This window comes from Netta rufina (assembly GCF_964035555.1).
Source record: "Netta rufina genome assembly, chromosome: 17".
NCBI classification, from domain to species: Eukaryota; Metazoa; Chordata; class Aves; order Anseriformes; family Anatidae; genus Netta; species Netta rufina.
The window spans coordinates 10,169,461-10,191,717 of NC_140141.1; the positions used below are offsets into that span (position 1 = coordinate 10,169,461).

The 22,257-nt window shown below is 46.6% G+C and overlaps 1 protein-coding gene across 1 annotated transcript; it reads right to left on the reverse strand.

Moving 5' to 3' along the window:
• Positions 1–14: 14 nt before the first annotated feature.
• Positions 15–21,970, reverse strand: FBXO21 (F-box protein 21; the record flags this gene model as incomplete). Its single annotated transcript, XM_084297030.1, has 12 exons — positions 15–3,192; positions 6,297–6,454; positions 7,463–7,653; positions 10,193–10,325; positions 11,129–11,305; positions 12,082–12,218; positions 12,451–12,584; positions 13,406–13,552; positions 14,754–14,875; positions 16,960–17,054; positions 18,752–18,887; positions 21,765–21,970. 12 exons carry the CDS (start codon positions 21,968–21,970, stop codon positions 3,014–3,016), a joined length of 1,815 nt encoding a protein of 604 aa, XP_084153156.1. The 3' UTR covers positions 15–3,013.
• Between the last annotated feature and the right edge of the window lie 287 nt (positions 21,971–22,257).

Genomic DNA, 22,257 nt, shown 5'->3' on the forward strand with positions numbered 1-22,257 from the left:
TTGCTTTATTTGATTTGAAGCCACGCACAAAGAGGAAAGGAACCGCATCGCTTCCAGGCTGCCCCACGCTGCCAGAGGGACCTGCAGCTCCCCGGCCTCCCTCCGGAGCAGCAGCACCAGGATGGACCTCTCGAGGAGGCTGCAGCCCCCAGCCCTTGCTCCCTGCCCGAGGGGCTCTGCCCCATGGCACAGGGGAGCCACAAGCCCCCTGCCCTGCTCTAACCCAGCCCACGGCCACTGCCAGTCTCCCTTACAGTTATTTTCCATTTTCCCCCAGGTCAGGCACCTCCTGATACTGCCTGCCCCTCCCGTGCTGCCTCCACGCCTCCTCTTCCCCCTCCACCCTCTATTATTTTTTCCTTCACTCCCCAGAAAGCTATTTTGAGGTGACACCACCTGCCCTGCCCCAGCTTATGGCACAAAAAGGCAAGGGAGAAGAGGGGCATCAGCTGCACCCCCTGCCCCAGGGGAGCCAGGGGCTGCTGGTGCCACCCCACGCCCACCAGGCAGGGCTTTTTGGGAGCTCAGGCAGTAATTTCACCTCCTCCTGGAAGCAAAACAGCCCCTTTTCCAAGTGAGCTCTGCACAGACACAAGAGAGGACAGGTGGTGAGGTGTGACACACATCTCGAGCACAGGGACATCACTCATGGGGACCCAGACCCTGTGCATGGACACAGAGAACTTTTGGGATCCTCTCCTGCCTTCTTGGGGAAACGGCGGCTGCACGGCCAGGAGGGGAGAGGGGGACAGGGGAGCCACCGGGTGCATGGGAAAACACACGGTAGGACCAAAGCTGCAAAAACTCACGGGGCAATTCCCCCTCCCCAAGACTAGTTACGGACTGAACCCACATCAAGCAACACCGCCAGGCCCCAGGCTGCAGGAGGAACACGGGAGTTTTCAGAGCAGCTTTGGGCAGCTCCGCGTTGGTGGCTGCGGCTTTGTTATGGCACGGTTCTACTTGGCATCCAGACAGCACACCGACAGGCCCAGGAGCCCAGGGCATGGTAACTGGGTGTGCTTGTGAGGGGCAAGGTGCCACCAGAGTGGCAGAGGGACACCCAGAGCCCCAGGAAATGCACTGACACGGACGCTGTCCCAGGGCACCATCAGAGCCGAGGCTGGGAATGGGGAGCCCTGCTCTTGTTCCAAGCCACCAGCATTGACCTCGTGACCCAACAGTCCCGTTCCCTACCTTGCATCCCTGTCAGGATGCTTTGGGATCTGCTTTCAACCCTCAGAAAGGTTTGGAGAGTCAAACTCTATCTACTCCAACCCTCAAAACCAAGAGGGGTGGATTTTAAGGTTTTGCCTGATGATTTCCTGCCCTGCTTTCACTTGGATCCATTCAGCTTCTGAGGAAATCCATCCCCCCCTCCAAATTCATTTCAGTACACAGCTACTGAAAGATGCAGTGGTACCTGGAGTGCAGCACCCTCACCACTCACCACGCAGGGCTGCTGTAAAGCACCACGGCTCCTACAGCCCACCACCACCACCACCACCACCGCTCCCCTGGGAAAATCACTGGGCTGTCAGTATTTATTTCTCCTATTATTAACTGTACTTCAGTAGGGTGGCATGCAGGTCAAGCATTCTCTCAGGAGGAGGGGTGTGGGATGGCACGTGGTGATATTTGAAGTGCTATAATAGACTAAGAGCCTCCACCTAACAGGGCACGGTGCCTAACTCTCTGACAGAGCTACGGTGTTGTAACTGCTGAGTGACAGGGCACGCTGCTGCAGCCAGCCTGCAGGCTTTGCTTCAGGAACCAGAGCTCTGCAGGCTCTGTATGTGTCACTCTGCACCCCATAATACCTGAATGCAGAGGAAAACCTTCTCTGCAGTGACTCCATTTGGGCCTTTAAGCCGTGTGGAAATCCACGTGCAGGGAGCTGCTAAGCCTCTTCCCTTCTGGGCACTGCAGTGCGTGTCCCCGCTCCACCCCCCGCCAAAATCCGCTCTCCTTTGGCAAAAAGGAAAAAGGCCTCGAGCTGCAGGAATTAACATCTCTCTTCCACACGCCGCTGGGCTGTCTCCAGGGCTGGCCCGTTTCCAGTCCCGATCCCACTGTATTGCATAAATACCCACAGCCCAGAGGCAGCGGTGATGGGCAGCTCCCCATGGGCTGTGGGGTTGTTCCGACAGTGACCTCCGAGCTCCCCTGAAGAGGTGCTGAGGGGCTCAGGGTCATCCTGGGAGCACTCAGGGCTGTGCCGCAGGTCACACGAACACACACAGTGAACAGAGCAAAGAACAAGGTAAGAACACGGGCTGGGTGGGTTTGGCAGGCGCAGGAAAGGGCTGGCAGCTCGTCTTCTGCTTTAGGAGAGTCTGTGTCAGGTGTGAGGTGGCCGGCTGGACCTTGGTGTTACCACGGTGCTTGGCACCCCTGGAAGCCTTGCTGCTGCTTCTGGTTTTGCTGCAGGGGCTCTTTCCCAGCCCGTAAGGATGCTCAGAATGGGAGGAGTAGCTCTGTGAACAATCAGACTACAGAGGTGAAGCACAATCCGACCAAAGATTCAGACCGGAGGAGACACAGTCAAACGGAGGAGGCTTTAAAAACTATCACCTGCATGAGATATACATAAAAACCCAACAACGAAAACAACCAAACAAAAACCCCACAACATCGCAAGGACAAGCAACTTCTCTGGAAGTCGGAGTTTCTTCCAGTATTCCACACCAGGGGTCTCACTGCGCCAGCCTCCTAGGCAAGACGATCACGGAACGAGCAGTAGGGGCAGATCTTTCCGTAGGACAAGGCGCTTCCCTAGCACGACTGTCCCTGCGAGATCCTTACGCCTGGCCTCAGCTACCGACGTGTCCCCGTGGGCCAGAATGGGCAGGCAGGCAACGGAAAGATGCTATAGCACCGGTTATGAAGTTTAATGCAGTTTTCAATGCATTAAAGCCAAAGGATTGTCACCAAACTTGCCTTCCAGGCAAGTTTTGCAGAAGAGGGCAAAGCTACACTCCGGCTGCTTCTGTCCTCACAACGCCTTTTGCGCTCACTCCTTGCCTGAACTGTAGATCTTCTGAGCTGTGGCGCGCGTCAGCTCCAAATCCTCCGGGTACCGAATTTCTAGCTCGGTATTTGCTAGGTAGTGAACGCCGGTAAACTCGGAAAAATAGCGGCCGATGTCAGGGTGAGGAATCTCCCGAGGCTCAGAGTTGTATTCCAGGTTCTCTGTTAGGAGAGGAAACAAATCAGTTATTCCCCCACGAAGGCCATACATCCTGCGCCTCTCTCTACTCCTGTTGATGTCTCTGAGCTCTACAAACGCTGCCTCCTGATGCTTTCAACCAAAAAAAACCCTAACCCAGGAAAACAGGCAGAGAATATCCCAGCAGGCTCGCTTACAGAACCTATTCTCCTAGCTGATGCTGACCCCATTTACCAGTGCCACCAAAATATTTCCTGCCTGAGACCCCCTGGCCTGACGTTAGGCTGGAGCACAGGACGCTGACCTGCTGTCACGCAGGGGACCGCAGGTCTTGTTTGTAAATGCAAGGAGAAGCTGCAGCACTGAGCTCTGCTCCCTCAGGTCCCGCGGGACATCAGTTTCCAGGAGATCCAAATGCTCCAAGGTGTGGGCGACTGCACAAGGATGCCCTCTGCAGGTTTACCAGGGACACCCAGTGCCCATAGCTCCCCCCAGAAGCCACCCAGTGACCCCCAGTTTCCTCTAGGATGCCCTAGAGGCATCACAGGGCAAAACCCTAAACGTAATAATATACCTAACCCTAATTAGGACCCTAAAAAACACGTATGGCGCCAGCTTCTCCCACCAAAAAGCCTCGAGTGCCTTGCAGCTCTAAGGCACCAGCCTGCTTTCCAAGCATGTCTCACACAGCAAAATTCACTTTTCTAAATCCCAGGCTCCCGAAGTAAGAAGCCCCCAGAACGAGCACGTTAATTGTTTCCCAGAGCACCCCATTTCCTCCTTTGCACTAAACTCTAACCTGATGAAGCACAACAGGTAAACAAAGCACTAGCATTAAAACGCAGCGGTGACCTGAGCCAAGGGCCTGTTTGCTCCCTGATTATTTGCTTAAATCAGGGTGACGGGGAGGCAGCCCAGCAATAAATCACCTGTGCAGGTGCCCTGCAGCAGTCCCCAGATGATGTCATTTTTTCCAGCACAGTGCCAGATACACAGGTAGGAAAAAAAACCACACAAACACAACACTGCCTGTGTCCCAAAGTACCTTATCTGCAAGGTAAGGGGGGCAACATGTTGGGATGCTGAGAACGTGGTTCAGGAATAATCCATCTGCCTCTGAAACACGCTAAGTTCACTTCAGAGAGCACATACAAGTGGTATTCATCCGTGCAGGCTCTGCGAAGCAAGCTGGACTTTGGTAAGAGCTACCATATGTCACTGTGTGCAGCCAAGAGCACGAGAGCTTTCTGCACCCCAGCGGGCTGGTGTGGTCCCGTGGGCTGCGAGGCCCCTTCTCGTCCCGTACAGCCACAGGGGAATGATTTGCACTGCGATACGCCCTGCAGAAACAGGGCTGAGCAGCGAGCTGTGCACAGACAGACAGACACGGTGATGAAACAGAAGCTGGCAGGGGGGAGGAGAATGGGAGAAGCGGATTTGAAAAGGTGGGGAGCCTGAGATACGTGCTGACGAGCAGTTTTGGAACAGCAGGTACCTGGCCCGTGCTGCCAGCAAGCAAACAAAGGGAGGACAAGAGCAGACAGGTAGACACCAAGCCTGCTGCACAGGGCAGGTGTTTTGGAATTAGCGACAGCTCAACCTGCGGATTTACAGGAAGGACTCAAACTGAGCACACCTATAATAAGCTTGGTGTTATTTCTGGTTAAATCTACAAAGACTCAGTTAAAAAAAAAATACCATTCCCTCCTTAAAGCCAGGTCAATAGGTTATGAAATACTCCCTTCCCAAGTAATCTTAGGTTGTATTTTATAGGGGATACTCAACAGACAGGCAGCAAGACTTCAGCAAGCAAAGACAACCCCCTGGTTTTCTCAAGCAGTATCAAAACTCTTGGATGCCACTGACAGCAGTTTCAAACTACAGCCTGGCTAAAACACAAAGTGCTCAGGAACCAGCTGTAATCAGAGCTGATTATACTTGTTTATAAACAATTAGAGAATAAGAAATGAGATGACTCAACCCCAGAAGCGCTGTGGAAAAATACCACGTTAGTTTCCACTGAGGTGCATATTTTAAAATTAATCCATGGCACAAAATATTTTTTTTTTCCAGACTATTTAAGAAGTAAAATACTGTTCAATATGAACCACAAAGTAGTGCTGCAATGTCCTGCATCTCTACTCCATCCCCTTTTTTTTTTTTTTTGTTAGTTCTACTGAATATAATGTGACTCTCAGGCTACAAAGGTAGGAGTGTCCCCTTGTGTAAAACCACCTCTTGCTCGTAGGTATGGGATCAGAACATGCTAGGAGCACACCCTAGCAAGAGCTGAACTGCATTTTGTCCATAGTTTCCTGTTCAACAGCTTCTGCATCTTCTCTTAACAAAATATGATCGGGTTGTGCAGCTGCCCTGCCAGCTGGATGGGATGCCTCTGTGTCACAGGGAGAAAAACAGGAGATAAAGAAACACCCTGATTGCAACGTACAGAGTTACAGACTTTTTTAACCCAAGTTCAACACTTCTTCCCTTATCCTAACCTCATATTCTGACCATGAGATAAGAATTTTGCTCATGGTACTGTGTATAAAGAACACACAACTGAGATTTCTGCACCTCTTGGCATTTGTGAAGAGGCATTCATTTTAGTCCCTTTCTTACCAGAGACGGCACCAAAAGCCACGCTATTCGTGTTCTCTGGGATCTTAGCACACGAAGTCTCTCAGTGAAAGGTGTTCAGAACCATGCCCTAATGAGCAAAGTTTGGGTGTTCTCTCACAAGACCCTACTTTGAGGTCCTTCCCAAAGCATGACCATAATTTCACAAAGCAAGAGTTGCTGACAGAACTTTGAACTTCAGAAAAAGTTGAATTAGCTCTTCCAAAAGCAGTAATCCTGGTTTATACCATAAAACCAATCGTGTCCAACACACACTTGTTTCTAGGGCAAGAGGAGATTGTAACAAAGGGGTCCTCAATGTTCATCCCTAGCAGGACTGATTTCACAGAAATCAAACAGAATATGTCTGTGAATTCAAGACAATTTTCCTTCCTACCCCAACTTTAACTTACACTTCATGCCTCCTACTTAAGAGCTGATCACTTAAGCGTCGCCTTCTCCTACTGCACTTTTTAACAGACAGCAAACTGAGGAGACTCCTGCTCACCTTGAGCAGCATATCTGCAAGAGCCATCTTCCACTAGCACGTTGTAGAAAGGCTGGTGGGGGCCATGTGGGAGGCTGTGGACATTCATGTTTCGGATCCATTCATGTCCCATCATGCAGGCAGGATCCCAGCCGTAGATGACGCAGTTGTAGCCATATCTAATTAAAAAGAATACACAACACAGGCTATGAAAACTCCAGAGCCAGCTCTTTTCGTCAAGGCTAATAGAGCACGAACGGAACAGAAGCCTCCTGTGAGCAGGCACAAGGAGGAGAGGAGAAGAACATCATTATAAAAAAACTTGTGTGCGTACGTGTTTGTGTTCTGAGGTGGGTGGGAAATGACTAGAAGTGACTGGGCAAACAGACAGGAACAAACAGCTGAGGACAAAGGAAAGCCAAATTTGAACAAGAAATGAGAGCGGGGAAGAGACTGGGATGTCAGCAACAGGGAGAACAGGAAACAAGAAACAGGGAGGGGAATCAACCACTCTACCATGCTGTGCAATTACTTCTGTTCCCATCACACAGACACGGTAATCCCAGTGCTAATTCCCAGAAACAAAGCCAGCATTATTGTCAGAGTATTTATGAGATTAATTGTGAGGTATCATAACCGACACTGCTGACACTTAAAATATGCTTCAGATGTCTCGCGGAGTTGTTTGGAGGAATGGCCACAGCCACACAGTGCCAGCACGTCGTTCTGGCAGGGCTGTGCAGACAGGAACACAAAGCCCCTGCGCAATGCAGGAAGAGGCAGTTAATAACAGCGCAGGGTAAGATTCATAAGCTGTCTTTGCCATCTCATCTCTTCTGAAACCAGTTCTGTTCCACAGTCCCTCATTAACCGATTGCAAATGTTTCTTCGAGAGCTCTGGACTGTGGAAATTTTTATCTGTGATACATGATGACTCACAGGAGGCACCTCGCAAACCTCTCTGCAAACAAGCAGCAGCAAAAACGCTTGCTCTCTCAAAGGAGAGACAGAGCTGCCCCCATTTTCCTAAGAGGTATGCAGCATAGATGCATGTGCCTGACATTTTCTGTTCCAGGTACCTCCTTGGCAGATAAAACCCTGTCTCATTACGGCCAGAACAAACACTTCTGCACTCGTCATTACAGTGCAGCCTCCTGCTAGTGCAGGGGAGGTTTTGAAGAGCTCACCTCTTGTGTTTCATAATCAGCCCAATGGAAAAGCAGACCTCTTTGTGTTTCTCATCCGAGCGGTGCTTCACCTCGGGTCCCACCTCCTCCTTCCGGCGCTCAATATGCTCTAGGGTATGCTGAACCAAGTACCCGACCGCCCCGTGCTGGGATGGATCCAAGGCCTGAATGTGCTGCAAGATGTCCAGAACCTTCAGCAAGCAAAACAAGATTGACAGATTCAGAACAAGCCTCTACAGCAGTCAAACACAAACAGATACACTTCCCGTGTTAGCTGGGTCTAAGTGCCCAGGCCTAGAAGTCTGCCACACAAGTTTTCCACACAGAACCGAGAAACTTTGCTCTAACTACACGGTTCCAAGGAGTAGACGCTTGCTTATCCTGTAGGAATTGCAAACATTGCTCTCCTCTATTTTTAAAGCTCCCTATTCATAAGGAAGGGCACTGCTGAACAAAGTAACTCCCTAAAACTAAGTCATACAAGCTAATGGCATCACGTGTTTCAGCTACAGGGCATCAAAGACACTGCTTCAAGGTTTCTGAGATGTTAGAAGAATTCTGAAGCTAGTCTGCTGAACCCCTGCTGTGAAGTGATTTCAGATGACTTCTGCTGTACTCCAGAACAAACATTTTAGCTTTAAAAAGTTCCTCAGCACAGAAGGAAATGCAAATAACCCGTACGATGCTGTAACATGAAATAGCGAACAGGAGACAGAGAACCTGCTTGATGCAGGATAACTAAAGGGCACTGACTTCAAAAGTGTTCCCAAAGTAGCAGACTCTGTAGATCCAAAGTACCAGCCTACCAACACCCTCTGGCATGCCATTGGAGCATCAGGACAGAACAGCTGCCACCAGGTTTGTTACAGGCAGGCAAAGCAAGTTTTTATCTTCTTGCATCTTGTTCTTAACAAAAATGTTGTCTAAACAGATTTGGAAAAGGCAGACACATCCATCTCAACATCAAACACCTCAAACGCTGCCTCACTTCCAAAATCTGACACCCCTCAGCAACTGGCAAGAGATCAAGGATCATCTCCTTGATCACATGCTGCAAGTTTTGGTGAACCTGAATTTAGAGTGGGGCAGAAGAGGAGACCTCAGGCTACTCAGCATGAGCATCAATCCAGCACTGAAAAAAATAAACTCAAAAAAAAAAGCAGAAGAAAAGAAGAAATACTGCTCAGGCTTCTCAGCACTTTAAATTGCTGGCAGGCATCTTACTGCCTTAAGAAGGGTGTGAAAACTGAAAAATCCTGCAGAAAGGGGAAGGCCTAGCACAGTGACCATGGCTGCCAGAGATTCTTGGCAATTTCATTTACTCTTATTTGCAAACATTCAGGACAACATTCTGGACAGCTTTGCTTGAGTTTTAAGATTTCGTGCCACTTTCCGTAAGTTTGGCAGACCTCTCTGAAATCTGGTATGTTCTGTTCTGTCAGGCATACAGGCTTCTCTGGCTAACTGTAATCCTATACGATAGCCTGGCAGGACTGGATGCATGTGAGGATGCCATAGGAAAAGTCTGGAGCTGTACGTTTTCGTTGTGTCTGGCAAAGTGGTGCAGAGAACTATATGCAAGAGTCAGCCACGGGGGGCATTATCTGTCCTGAGGGGCAGCAAAATGCAAGTACGTAAAGCCCACGTGCCTCACGAACACAAAGCTGAGTGCCAGAAAGGGGAAATCTTCCAGTATTTCATTTAGCTCTCCTCTATTTATGTACACTCATCATTTCAGCTCAGTGGGCCCCCCCAATAATTTCTTACTTTGGGCTGATTTTTCTGTGGCAACCCTAAAACTTGCTGCCCTAAGAAAGGAACAGCAAACTTAGCACAGTTTGTTCTTCTAAAGGAAGGCACCTTCTCCAGCAGTCACGTTTCAATTAATTTAATGGGAAGAGCTTTGCCTTCTGCCCAGCTGTCCAGCCAATCCTTCTGCCGAATCACCCAAACCTAACGTTTGGATATGGCACAGGCAGTGCCCAAGGGAGTGAATTCCACTAAAGCACAGGCGGTTTCAACAAAGAAACCTCTCTTTGCTGCAGTGACGTGCTAAAGAAATACTTTTTTGTTTGTTTGTTGAGTTACATGTTTTCTCCCTGTGCCTCCCCCAAATTCAGTCAAAGACACGGATGACTTAGACAACTTGCTGTCTGTCTGTGCTGTCCTTCCCACGCTCACAGGATTCTTCAAGGCTGAAGGTGATGTTAACAGCCCTGTCCTTGGGATTCTTTTTTAAGTTGCTTTTTCACAAGAGCCGCTGATTGTGTACCTAAAGTTTCAGAGAACAGCTTTGTTGTTTGCAAAAGATAATTTCCTACAGGTTTCCTGATATGGTAATTGTTCCTTTCCTGTGACTCCAGCCAGACTCCTATCACCACCACCTCAATCTAGGCATACCGAGTCCTTACCTCTTACACTTTACAGCTAGCTACAAGTCCACAGTATTGGTTTTAAGACAAATTGTCAGACTGGGGCTGTAAATCATAAATTATGACTCAGACTTGAGGCTGCTCACGAGTTTCCCCTAGAGCAAGCAAGAGTCATCCTCTTTCCTCGCTTCACATAGTAGAAATTGATTCTCCGAAACGTGATAACTCGTTCAATTGTGTTTATTACAGAAACAACTTGTGGCAGACTGTAATGCAAGTTGATGTAGTCCAAAAATCAATAGACTAGTGTTAATAATGCTTAGCCTATCAGAAAACATATGACCGAGTGGCGAGGTACCTTTTCTGGCCAGATTCCCAGGTGGAAGTATAACCTAGCCTGGAGCATTAGATGCTGCACATTGTCCGGATACATGGCCAGGTACAGATCCAACGAGTCTCTCAAGAGTTGATAAGACTGATCAGTGCTTTCTCTGCCAGCAAAAAAGAAACTCAATTGTAAGGCTAGCTCTTCAGTTCCTATCCCTAATACGCCGGTGTACAGGGATAGCCACCAAAAGCAGTGCTACAGGTACAGGCATGCTCACTCCATGTAAGTGACAGTCAGCCCTGGAGTCACTCATCACATCCAACAGCCTGCTGGAAAGGGAAAATGCTACACAATTGAAAACCGGCCTCTACCCTCCCACTTCACCAGTATTCTACTTGGTCAAATGATCATACTCAGAAAATTCACTCTGTCACTTCCTTCTGAAATTTGCTTTTGTTCCCCTTGCTTAATTACACCTAAAGCGATGCTTTTACTCTCTGATTTCTGTCTGTTGCTACTTGGGAAAGTGATTAGCAGGACATTTGGAAACAAAAGCAGATTGTCAACAATCCAACAGCACCATCTACTCTAAGCATATGGTTTATGCCTACCTGGTCATCATAAAGGTCTCTGCTCTCAAGGGAACGGTTCCTATCTGCTTTTCACATAGTAAAAAAAAAAAAAAAAAAAAAAAAAAAAAAAACACAACACAGTTGTGTCCATTTTCTTGAGTGAAAACGATCTATTCTTGCTTCCATGCAATACTGCTGCAGGAGGTGATCAAAAGCAACTAGACACTGCGATGTGACATCCAGAGCTTTCAAGACTGCCTGGTGTGACTGATGCCTTTTTAAAGCCCTCACTCCAGTACTGCGAAGAGGCAGTATCAGACAGGCAGACAGCACACCATGGGCCCTTTTTTCCCCCACAGCCCTTACGGGCCAGATGACTTCAGTTACAACTCACCGCTTGCCCAGGTTTAAGAGGTTTCCCACCATGCGCTGCAGGACCTCCTTCGAAGTCACCACCCCATAGAACTCCTCCGTCACGTGGTGGCCTATAAGGTACTCGCACTCCTTCACGGTCAGCTGCTTCCCCTTCCCAAAGGCGTCAATGTAAGTGTAGTCAAAAATATCTGTGCTTCTAATAAGACATCAAGGAAACCAAGCTGTGATGCTGGGCCTTGTGGTAAAGCAGGATTACCTATTTCTGTTCTCCTAGCACTTTCAAGCTTGTTTCTAAAAATGTCCCATTCATACCTCAGCTCCCTCCCTCGTACAAAGAGATCACCTGCTACCTTCTCTCTCGTTTTTCACTCCATTGTTCCAGTTCTTTCCTTCACGTGTTTTCAGGTTTGCTGTATTTATTGCTAGATTACATGATGCTGCTGCACTGTAAAGTGTAACAGAGCCCACACATATGGTATCTGAAGCCTACTGCCAGAAGGGGTATATATAGACAAAAACACGGCTCTGAATTGGACTGCTGATGTCATTCACAAAATATACATTTCTGTAAATTGATCACAATCTGGTCAAAGGTGTGTCCTGCACTGACTCAGAGAATTGAAAGAGTGCACAGTAGAACCGCAATGGCCTCTAGGAGCTGTTCTGTGTGAAAGGTCAAGTGAAATAAGCACCTTTTTTTTTTTTTTTTTTTTTTTTTGTAATCTTATTAAACAGGAGAACAATCACCTCATACTTACTATTATTTCACACTCAGGAAACCTGTTATATTTCCTTAACAGAAGAACTGAGTTCTGGGAAAGTTTCTCTAGACAGCCGATCTTTTCCTTATAATTATGGATGGAAAATAACTAAATATCCTGGTGTAGGTTTGGAGCTGTAAATTCTTTGTGGCTTTTATAAAAAAAAATAAAAATAAAATGATAAAACTTCAAAAGACAGCAGATCACTTACCCTTCTTTTCCTTGACACCATCGCAGCAGAAAATGGCTAGGGAAGTTGACTGGCTCAAGTTTGACTCCCAGCTGCCTGGCAATTGTTAAATAAAGCACAGACAAACTGATGGGAATTCCTGTCCTGCGGATCAAAACCTGGAAGGATAGAAAAGTGGGGGATATTAAGAAAAAAAAAACCTCCAAGGTTTTAATTCACAAATGAAAACACGCCAACTTAACTGAATATGCACTAAAAGATGACAGGAAATTTACAGGAAATTACTCTTCAGAGACAGATTTTTTTTTTTACTACATTTTGTCATATGAAACACCCCAAGTAGCATTTCAAGCCTTGCAGCCTCCTAGGTTTTGCCTAACATGCACGTACCTGGTGAATGTATGAATTCAGGGAGTTATAGTAATCCAGCTCATTTCCTTTGTATTTTAACTGCTCATACAGGACACAATTCATAGCATCAAGTACCTGCCGCTGAAGCTCCACTTCTGGAATCAGGACCTCTCCTGAAAACATACAAAGAGAAGACAAGTATACTTAACCTTCATGCACTGAACCTCATAGCAAAATTCCTTTACGTACAAAGAACATAAAGACATCTTGATTCAAATAGTCAAGAGATTGGCTGGAGCACACAGCCCTAGTGCTCTGCTTAGGGTGTGGCCTGGCTCAGCGGATTGCCACACACCTCAGCTGCGTATCAGTGCTGCCTTGTTTCCTCCTGCAGCTGCAGGACCTGACCCTGACCACCCCGTGCCAGCACAGCACTGTAGCTGGACAGTCTCACTGGCCAGGCATGGGAAGTGTGCTTTCACTGCTCGAGTCCCAGTTTGACCACTCTAGATATACAGACACAGACAGACCAGTCATTCCCTCTTTGAAAAGCAGCAAAGATTAGACTAATGCTTATAAAAACACAAGAAGTAAGATGCTGCCTGACCTTTGGAGATGGTAAAGCCTATACCTTTTCTATTGCTGCTGACTTGCCAAGACTTGCTGAGGAAAGGACCTGTCCCACGGCTCTGCTACACACATCAGGACTGCTTAAGACTTCAGGGACAAACGAAAAAAAAAAATAACACCACCACAAACCAATCCTTTTTGCCTAGACAGCATCAGATGGACAACCTTGGGCTATCGAGCTTCTGCGGCTGAACAAACAGCTGCTGCCTAAATGATAGTTTAAGCAAATGTCAGAACATGCTTCAATTGGATGAAGGACAATAATGCTTTAAGCTTCAATAATTCAACAGCTGTTTCACCTTATCTGCCTCTGTTGAGACCTGCAGAAATGGTCTGCAGTAAAGCATATGCTTTTATACAGTACCTGCCTTGGAAGCCAAGCTGGGGTGCCTCGCATTTTTCGTCCGAAGGACTTTGCGCACTTTATCAGTGATATCATCCACCTGTGCCTGGACACTTTTTAAGCAGATGTCTGACAGCGGGTTACAATATTGGTCAATTAAAACAGCACCTGGAAAAAACAAACTACATAAGAAACAGGACTTCAGTTGTTTTTTGTTTTGTTTTTGTTTTGTTTTTTGCTTATTTTTTTCTAAATTCCACATCTATGGCATACAGCAAGAAATTGCAGCACAACACAACAACTTTCTTCTCAAAACTCTCATTTGTATATTGGATTTATCACAAAATGCAGAGAACAAGCTGACAATGATAAATGCCAGTTAGACTCTGTATTTCCCACCCCACCTTTCTGAAAAGGAAAGCAATAGATTTGTACATTGAGCAAGTATGCTGCTGGACAAGTCTTACTTAACCAGCCAACTCCTGTCACACTGCATCTCCTGGCATCCTCCCAGCTCATGTTTCTTGTTCGGAGCCTCAAACAACCTCAACTTCACTTCTGCATCAGTTCTGATTTCTTCCTGCCACATCCTCAATCGCCATCATTCTTGCTCAATGCTCCCTCTTCTGCTACATTCATCCTTCCATGCCTGCCCTCCATCTTCCTGTCAGAAACCCGCTATAACAGATTTTCATTTTTCTTCTGCCCAACCCTCTCCTGTCAAACTTCTGCAGAAAAAAAATAGCCCTTTCTCAGAATAATCTCCTTGTCATCTTGTCAACCACGCTCGTTCCAAAGCCTCCATATTGCCCAACCTTTAGAATCAACTATATTCACCTGCAATCAATTCACCTGCACTGATTCACCCTGCCTGCAGCACGCTCCTTGCTCTTGTCCAAGGAGAAAGGAGAGAGGTTTTTCACCTTTCTGGGGAAAGGAGATGGTAGGGAGCTGACCTGAAATCAGATCACTTGGTCTGATAGGCCCTGTTCAGCCCCTAGGCCACAGTTAAAACGCTTCTGCAATGTCAGCTGGTCAGGATGCTGAACTACTGCTGATCTCTTCACTGCACTGTTCAAATCCAAGTATTTTAACTTTTTTCCATTGCTTCTCTGTTTACCTGTCCAGGCACAACTATTTGAGCATACAGCACAGAAAGAAGCCAATGGAATCCTGATTACTGATGTAATGCTATGCAATTACCGTAATTTTTTAAGGATTTTAGGTACAGCAAAAATCCGAACTTAATTCTGAGTCACTGTCCAGGGGCTAGTTGACATGTAAGCAAGGAAGCTTCTCTCCAAGTAAAACAACAATGATGGAAAGCTGTCATTAACTGCTCTGCATCGGACTTCTGCTAAGGACTTACCCTCTAAAAATGACTGCTGATCAGTAGGGCGTTGAAGATACTCCTTCAGATTTTTTAATATGTTCTGTTGCCGTAGGAAGTAGAGAATTTTCTTTGCATAATACTTCCAGGTGAGGCCTTTCCTGCACAATGAAACACAAGAAGTTGTATTAGACAAGCACTTCAAGAGTGAACATTCCATTTAACTTTTCCAGTGAAGACATCTACCTTTTAGACATTGCTTTTCTGAACAAGACCAATGACACCACAGAGTCAGCCAAAGAGGTAAATATTAAGAGCATACTTATCAAAAGAAACACAACTTACAACACTTGCAAAATATTGTCCCCATCATCTTCAGTTTTTATCCTGTCACTAACATAGCATTTTGAGAAGATACAGTATCACAGGAAACAACACAGATCCTGCTTAAAGTAGTTCAGGAATATCTGAATGAAATACAATATTTTATTCACAAAATGTCCTCTGACTCTGTGTCCCTCCAGAATATTAAAATATCATTTCACCAATCAAAAAAAATGATGAGAGACAGGAATGTATGTCCAATAATATTCAGAACAAAATTGCCAGAGAAAAATGTCTTTTTTACTCAAAAAAGGCTGGAAGGGACCAATAGTTGGCCTGTAGATCACACAATCCAGAACCTTACAGTTTTCATAGTAAAATCCCTTACACTTTCTATATTAAGAAGTGAAGGTAGAGTGCCCAAAAAGCAGCAGAGAGCTGATTTGAAGAGGTCACTGGAAATATGACAGCCCACCGTAGAGGCATTCAAATCACATGCATCTGAGCAAGCCCTGGCCTTCAGCAATGGGTTACCCATTGCTTCAGCGCACACTTTTACACCAAATAGTTAGGAATGGTGCCTCCTGAAACCAAAAATCAAAAAATAAAAACAGACACAAACACAAGAGAGGATTCTGCTGATATCCTGGCTCTGTCCTTGCCATATTTTTAAAACAAGTCCAGCTCCTTTCTTCATGAAAAAATCTTTTTCCCGCTTGCCTGTTCTCTCCTCCAGATTGCAGGTCAAATCAGTCTTCTCCATCCTACCGAACAGGAGAACAATCAAACCTCATAACACTTCATCCTCTTCCAATACATTGGGACGCTCAATAGGGACAACTGCTTTATTGGGATATCTTCCAGGGAAATGATTTAGCCTAACGCTCCTGAATGGCAAAGACTACAGCTTAATCAGGGTGTAATTAGCATCAATTCTGCTTTATTGGGAGGCATTTGGCCAGTGCGAAGGCTCAAAAGCTTTTTAACCAGTTGTCAAATGAGAGATGTTTAGTCCCAGTTCAAATAGAGAAGGTAATAAAATGGATGTGAAAAGGCAAAAATGAGATGATTGTCATTCCAGTTATGTTTTTCCAAGCTCTACTAACAGTCCCTTTAATCAAGGCTTTTAGACCCCATTGAGACAAATGTATTGCTGCTTTGTATCACAGCAAAACCAGCATTGTTTATATGGTACCAACAGAAAAGCCTTCAAGCAAGCCAGTGAACTATTCATCTTGCTCAGTGTTACCCATGGTAATGAGAACACCCAGGCAGATGTGAACCAAAAGTTTTATTTACCCACTTGGCATTTCACCTGTCCAAAGAATTTACCAAGCTGCAAATTTTGCAGTAGTTCAATTAAACTCAAATGTTTATTTGGGGACAAAAAACGTACCTATCTACTACAGCTAAGAAAGGCAACAGATTAAAAAAAAGGCTGTGGTTTCATGATGTGGGGAGGGATTTATGGTGGCAATCCACACTGAAGTACTGCTGTTCCTTCCTGTGTTGTAGGCCCATCCTGCAAATCAGTTCAGCAGACTGGCCCAGGTTCAAATAGAAACAAAAAAAAAAGAACAGGAGAAATCCTTAAGTCAAAACTACTGCAGAGAGGCAAGTACGCATACTGAGAGAACTGTTGTGAACTTGCAAGGAAACAAGCAAGCAACAAACAGCAACACGAAGCCAGAGGACCTCCTTCTTGTAGAATGGTTTACACGGGTTCTTCTGGGAGTATTAAATGTGTTCTGCAATTAAACGCACAGTAATTCTCCCCAGCCTCAGCAAGCCTGGGGATGTTGGTTTTTGGGGTGATGAAAGGAGTGAAGCTGACATCAGGCACCCATCACAGTACCATTCTCCTTTAGCGACTGAAAGGAGAAAATCCCTTCCACTTCTAATACTTCTTATTCTTTCTTACCTTCCTTCCATGTTAAGGATACACATCAGCTCATCCTCAAAGAAGTGACTTGGGCATCCAAGAGTCTCGATGTCACTGAATCCATCACAGGGGACCTGCCAAATCAGACACTGAATTATGCAGAGCACAAGAGATTGTTTCCTAAAGAACGTGATTTCATACGAAGTCTCAAAACCCTACAGCAACCTGAGCTAACTACTACAGCATTTGGGGCTCCTGCAGAGGTGTATGGACCAGTCCTGGCATTTCAGATCACAGGCAGGCTGGGCCCAAGCTTTAAGGTGGAAACAACTGCCTGTGGTTGACTAAACCTCTCCATACCCTCCCTAGAGTAGCAGATTGCTCCTGGAGGAAGGAAGGAATGAAGGAGTGGAGCAGGAGCTTTCATTTCAGTCTCAAACCTCAACTGTTTAAGCAATATTGACAAGGGCCAAACTGGACCTATCAGGTTGTTAATCTAAAAAAATATCTGAAACAGTAATTTTTGTGTCTATATTCGTAACATTTTCTTGCAAAAATTGGAATTTTTAAACTCTGGTTGAACTGTAAAAAATCTTATTTGCTTTCAAGCTTTTCAGTACAGGAAATTAACAAAATTTAAGGAAAAAAATGGGATTCCTTTTATACTGTATCTTAGTGGCACTCCACTGGATCTAGCAGAATTGGGTTGAAAAGTCTCCTCCCTGCAATTCTAAGCAGAGAAGCAAGCTGCAGTTTCTAGCCCCACAGGAGACAGTCCTAATTTTTAGGAATTCGGGTATTGCTGAGTAATGGTCTCTCAACAGTCCTTGCATACGTGATTGAAACAGTAGGAAGCCAGGAGGCTCTGCGGTCGGTTAATGCCCTGACACACATTTCACCACATTAAAATGTCTAGCTGCTGCAACCACAGTGGAATAGGTCAAAAAGAAGAGCCAAGACATATGCATCTCCTAATTTTCTACTGGCCTCATGGCCTTTCTCTCTGGGGAAAAAAAAAACAAAAAACAGTTGCCAGCATAAAATCAGACTTCGATATGGGTCTCCAATGCCTCTGGGGATTTCTTCATTGGACCACAATGTATTTGCAAAGGAGATAGAGAGGAGTGACCATTTACTGGCTCTAGCATGAACTTTTAAAATCAGTTTTAGCTATGTGCAGCTTTTAAGTCTATTTCACAGAATTTCAGGTTGACCCAAACCTTATAGGTAGCCAAAACCCACAGCCACCAACTGAGCAAACAGACAATGAAACTGATGTTCCATGCTTAAGTAAGTTTTTCTGAGAGACTAAATTTTCACTTTTTACACAAGACACATAAGTGTGGTGTCATGGTTAGGTAAAGAGCTTGAATAATATGCTTTCCAATTCAGTGAACCTATTGTGCTTCAGTCCTGCTTTCAAATTATTCCTGACAACTCTCAGAGGAGCATATCCTTGCACGAGGCCTGCAGGGAGATAAATTGATAGGCTGTGGTATGTGCAAAGAAACTATCAGTCCTTCAGAAGTCGCTGAGCTCACAGAGCCAGGTCTGAACATGCAGCGATGAGCAAAGAGCTCATAAAGACACAATGAGGATCTCAGCAACAGCCATATGTGGTCTGCAGAACGTGCCTTGGACTCTGCACAGTTTGTACCTTTGGATTTTGGACCATCTCTCTCATTTTGGCCGGCAGTCTAGCATTCTCACATAAAGTGAGGCAATACGAATTCTGACTGCACAGCTGAAAAATATGTGGGGAGAGACCTGAAACTGCTACAAAGTACTAACCAAACAGCTAGGCTACTGCACATGCACAGGGATGACTTACGTGCTCGGAAAAGAACCTTTTGGAGAACGAAGCTACAATTCTCTGGGCTTCTAGTCCAGCATTGTGCCGCGCTTTGTATTCTTCAAGCCAGCTAACACCGTCTGTGTGGCTGTAGTATTTCAGCAGCGATGGCCACCTATACAACAAGACAGAAGCGAACAGGTTCATTAGTATTTCAGCATCGCTGAGGATCTCCAGAACTGTAAAAAGTTGTAACCACATGGCTTGAGGAGCTGAGCCACTGACAAGAGACAATACAGCCTCAGATGTAATCGTACAAATTAATCCAATGACTGACTCAGGCATCAAAGCATAAATCCAACTGATTTCAACTCAATATTACTGGTTATTTTAAAAGTAAGCTCTCCTGTGGCCTGTCAACAGCAAATGTTAACAGGAAACCTTCAAAAGGTTCATACTCCAGGTATCTCAATATCTATACCTGCTGAACACTTCTGAAATTTCCTCCAGAGCTTTCCAAGATAAACACAGGTATTGCATCAGTAAAACAAATAAAGAGTTTTATAATAGAAAAGTTTGCTATTCTGAAGATGTACCACGTTCAAGCTAACTTGCCAACTAACAAAGAGAATTCACTGTCTTGTGTTCTTCCTCCTACCCTTGTGGGTCTAATTAAAAGGACGCACAAACCAGAGCTTCCTCTACTACCTTGCTGGTGGCAGCATCTGCTGGAGGGAAACAGAGTTCTGAAGTCAAATCGTGACAGCTAGATGACTTTGCAGGTCATTTTTAATATAAGAAATATTAAAAAATAAACCCCAAACCAAACCCCTTTCGTGTAAAAGAAAGCTGGACCTGCTTTACCAAGTCTAAAAGCTAACACACAATTTATAGCTTAATAAGAAGCATTTCAAGGTATGCAAACAGAAAGCCTAACTTAAAGGCAGTGTTTTGGGGACTATTACCCCCACCAGCACCTTTCCTATTGAAGTGGGCACATGCTGCCATTACACAGCCCTACGCAATAAAATATATGCCAGTGCAGCTATACCTGTGACTCTTCTGAAGGCACAGAGACCATTTGGGTATGAATGTGAGGCAGGATGAGCACAGGTGGAAATATTTTGGACAGCATGGGACAGAAAGACAAGAGGAAGGCCTCCTGTAATTTGCAGGGGGGCTTTTTTTTCCCCACATTTTGACATTCTATTGGTTAACATTGTTTTTTTACAGTGTTATCTTTCTTCAACTACATGAATTGCCTTAGGTTCTTTTCAGGTTATTTATATAAATAAATATAAATAGTAATTTGTGTGTGTGTATATATATATATTTATATAGAAAATAATACATATATATACACAGGACAATTCTTATATCCCTACCTGCATATTTACAGCCAAATATTTAAATCACTACTTCCGTATAATAATTTTTAGCAACAGACCAAAATGCACTGTTCTGTCCATCCATACCCTGAAGATATTTTACTGCCTGTTAAAAATAAAACTGCACTGCCATCGCAGTTACACAATAAAGTCAAAGACTAACCAAATAGCTTCACATCACACAGTAACCTTTCTCCTAATGGATCCCTGGCTGTTCATCTATCGCTGAAATGCAGCCACGTCGTAATAACAGTTACGATCATTTATTGTAGCAGGAGAAACAATGATTTCTTGGGTTGAAATTACATTGATGATTTTTGGAAAATAAAACACAATTACGCAAGGTGGAATCCTGCCAGGACGACGAGGTCAACATGCACACTCCTGCCAAAAGCTCTATTATCAGAGACAGAGGAGGACTGCAGCATGTGCTAATCGCCCACCATACTCAATTTCAACTGTCGGATCTGAAGCACTTGTAGAAATTCAGGTTTGCTTCAGAAATTAGAACTGCTGAACCGGTGAAAATACTTGGCCAGCCATGCCAAGCTCTAGCTTGCTGAAAAGGGGAGGCTGTAATTGTCAGGCAGCCTTTTTTCAAGGGAGGAGAGGGAATAACCCCCTCGTTTAACTCTGCTGAGTTCTCGAAGCCAAGTGTTTACAGGCATACTGCTGCTTTTCCTGTGCCAAAACACAGACAAAAGCAGGCAGCAGATGAGCGTGCCCTGCTCTAGACAGGCTGGTGGCCCCAGCGAAAGCTTGGTGCTTCTACAGCCATGAAAGGAAGCAACGCAGCCAATTCAACAGCTCCAGGGGTTTCAGCAGGGCTGTGCCCCCCGCGAGGCACACTGTGACCACCCTGGGGCTAAATGAAACCCCAAGCAGCAAACATCAACCCAAAGCCTCATCCTGGGACAGGACAAACCTCCGTGGCTGCTGGGGTGGCTGCAAAAAACGAGAGCACAGCGCAGTGGGGCCGGGAGGCCAGCAGACAGGCACAGTGTGTGCACCCTGTTCCCGGTCCCCCTCCCTTCTTCCTCCTCTTCCACCTCCATTTCTTCCTCCTTCTCCTATCTTCTCTTCTCCCTCACCCCCACTTCTCCTCCTCCTATTCCACCTATCCCTCCTCCTCCTCTTCTTCTTCCTCCTATTCCTCCCCCTTCTCCTCTTCTTCCTCCTCTTCTACTTCCTCCTATCCCTCCTCATCCTCTCCTTCATCGTATTCTTCTCCTCCTCTTCCTCTTTTTCCTCCTCTTCCTTTTCCTTCTCATCCTCCTCCTTCTATTCTTCTACTTCCTTTTTGTCCTCTTCTTCCTCCTCCTCCTCCTATTCCTCTACCTCCTCCTCTTCCTCCTGTTATTCCTCCTCCTCCTCTTCTTCCTCCTCCCCCTTCTCCTCCTCTTCCTTCTCCCCTTTTCCCTCTTCTTCCTCCTCCTCCTCTACCTCCTCCTATTCCTCCTCTACCTCCTGCTCTTCCTCTTCCTCCTCCTCCTCCTCCTGCTCTTCCTCCTCCTCCTCTTCCTCCCCCCTCCTCCCGTTCTACTTCCTCCCCTCCTCTCCCTCCTCCCCCTTCTCCTCCTCTTCCTCCTCCTCCCTCTTCCTCCCCTCCTCCTCCTCCTCCTCCTCCTCTCCCTCCCGCCGCCCGCCCCCCGGGCGCTGCCCACCTGAGGCGGAAGCATTCCCGCCACACCTTGCCGCGGGGCTGGCAGGCGTCCCGCAGGCGGCGGCAGGTGCAGGCCACCCGCCCGATGTCGGCGGCGCCCAGCACCCCACAGCACAGGATCAGCTCCAGCAGCTCCCCGGGCAGCTCCGCCAGGCCCGGCCGCCCGCCGCCACCGCCTCCTCCTCCTCCTCCCGCCGCCGCCGCCATCTTGGGTGTTTACCTGAGCGGCTCCCCCCCCCCCCCTCTTCTTCCCCTGCGGGCAGGGCTTAGGGAGCGTCGCTTCCTTCCTCGGCCGGCAATGCGGGCGCTAGGGAGCGTCTGTAAAGTTCACGCTGGAGAGGGGAGCTGTATGGCTGCCCCCCCCTTCCCCCCGAGCGCTGCCCGTCCCTACCAGCTTTGGGCTGTCTGCATCGTGCCAACGGGGCTGGCCGGGCAGGGGGGAGGATTGCTGGGGGTGGCGCTGCCGCCGCCGCCGCCATGGCTGTGGGGATGCC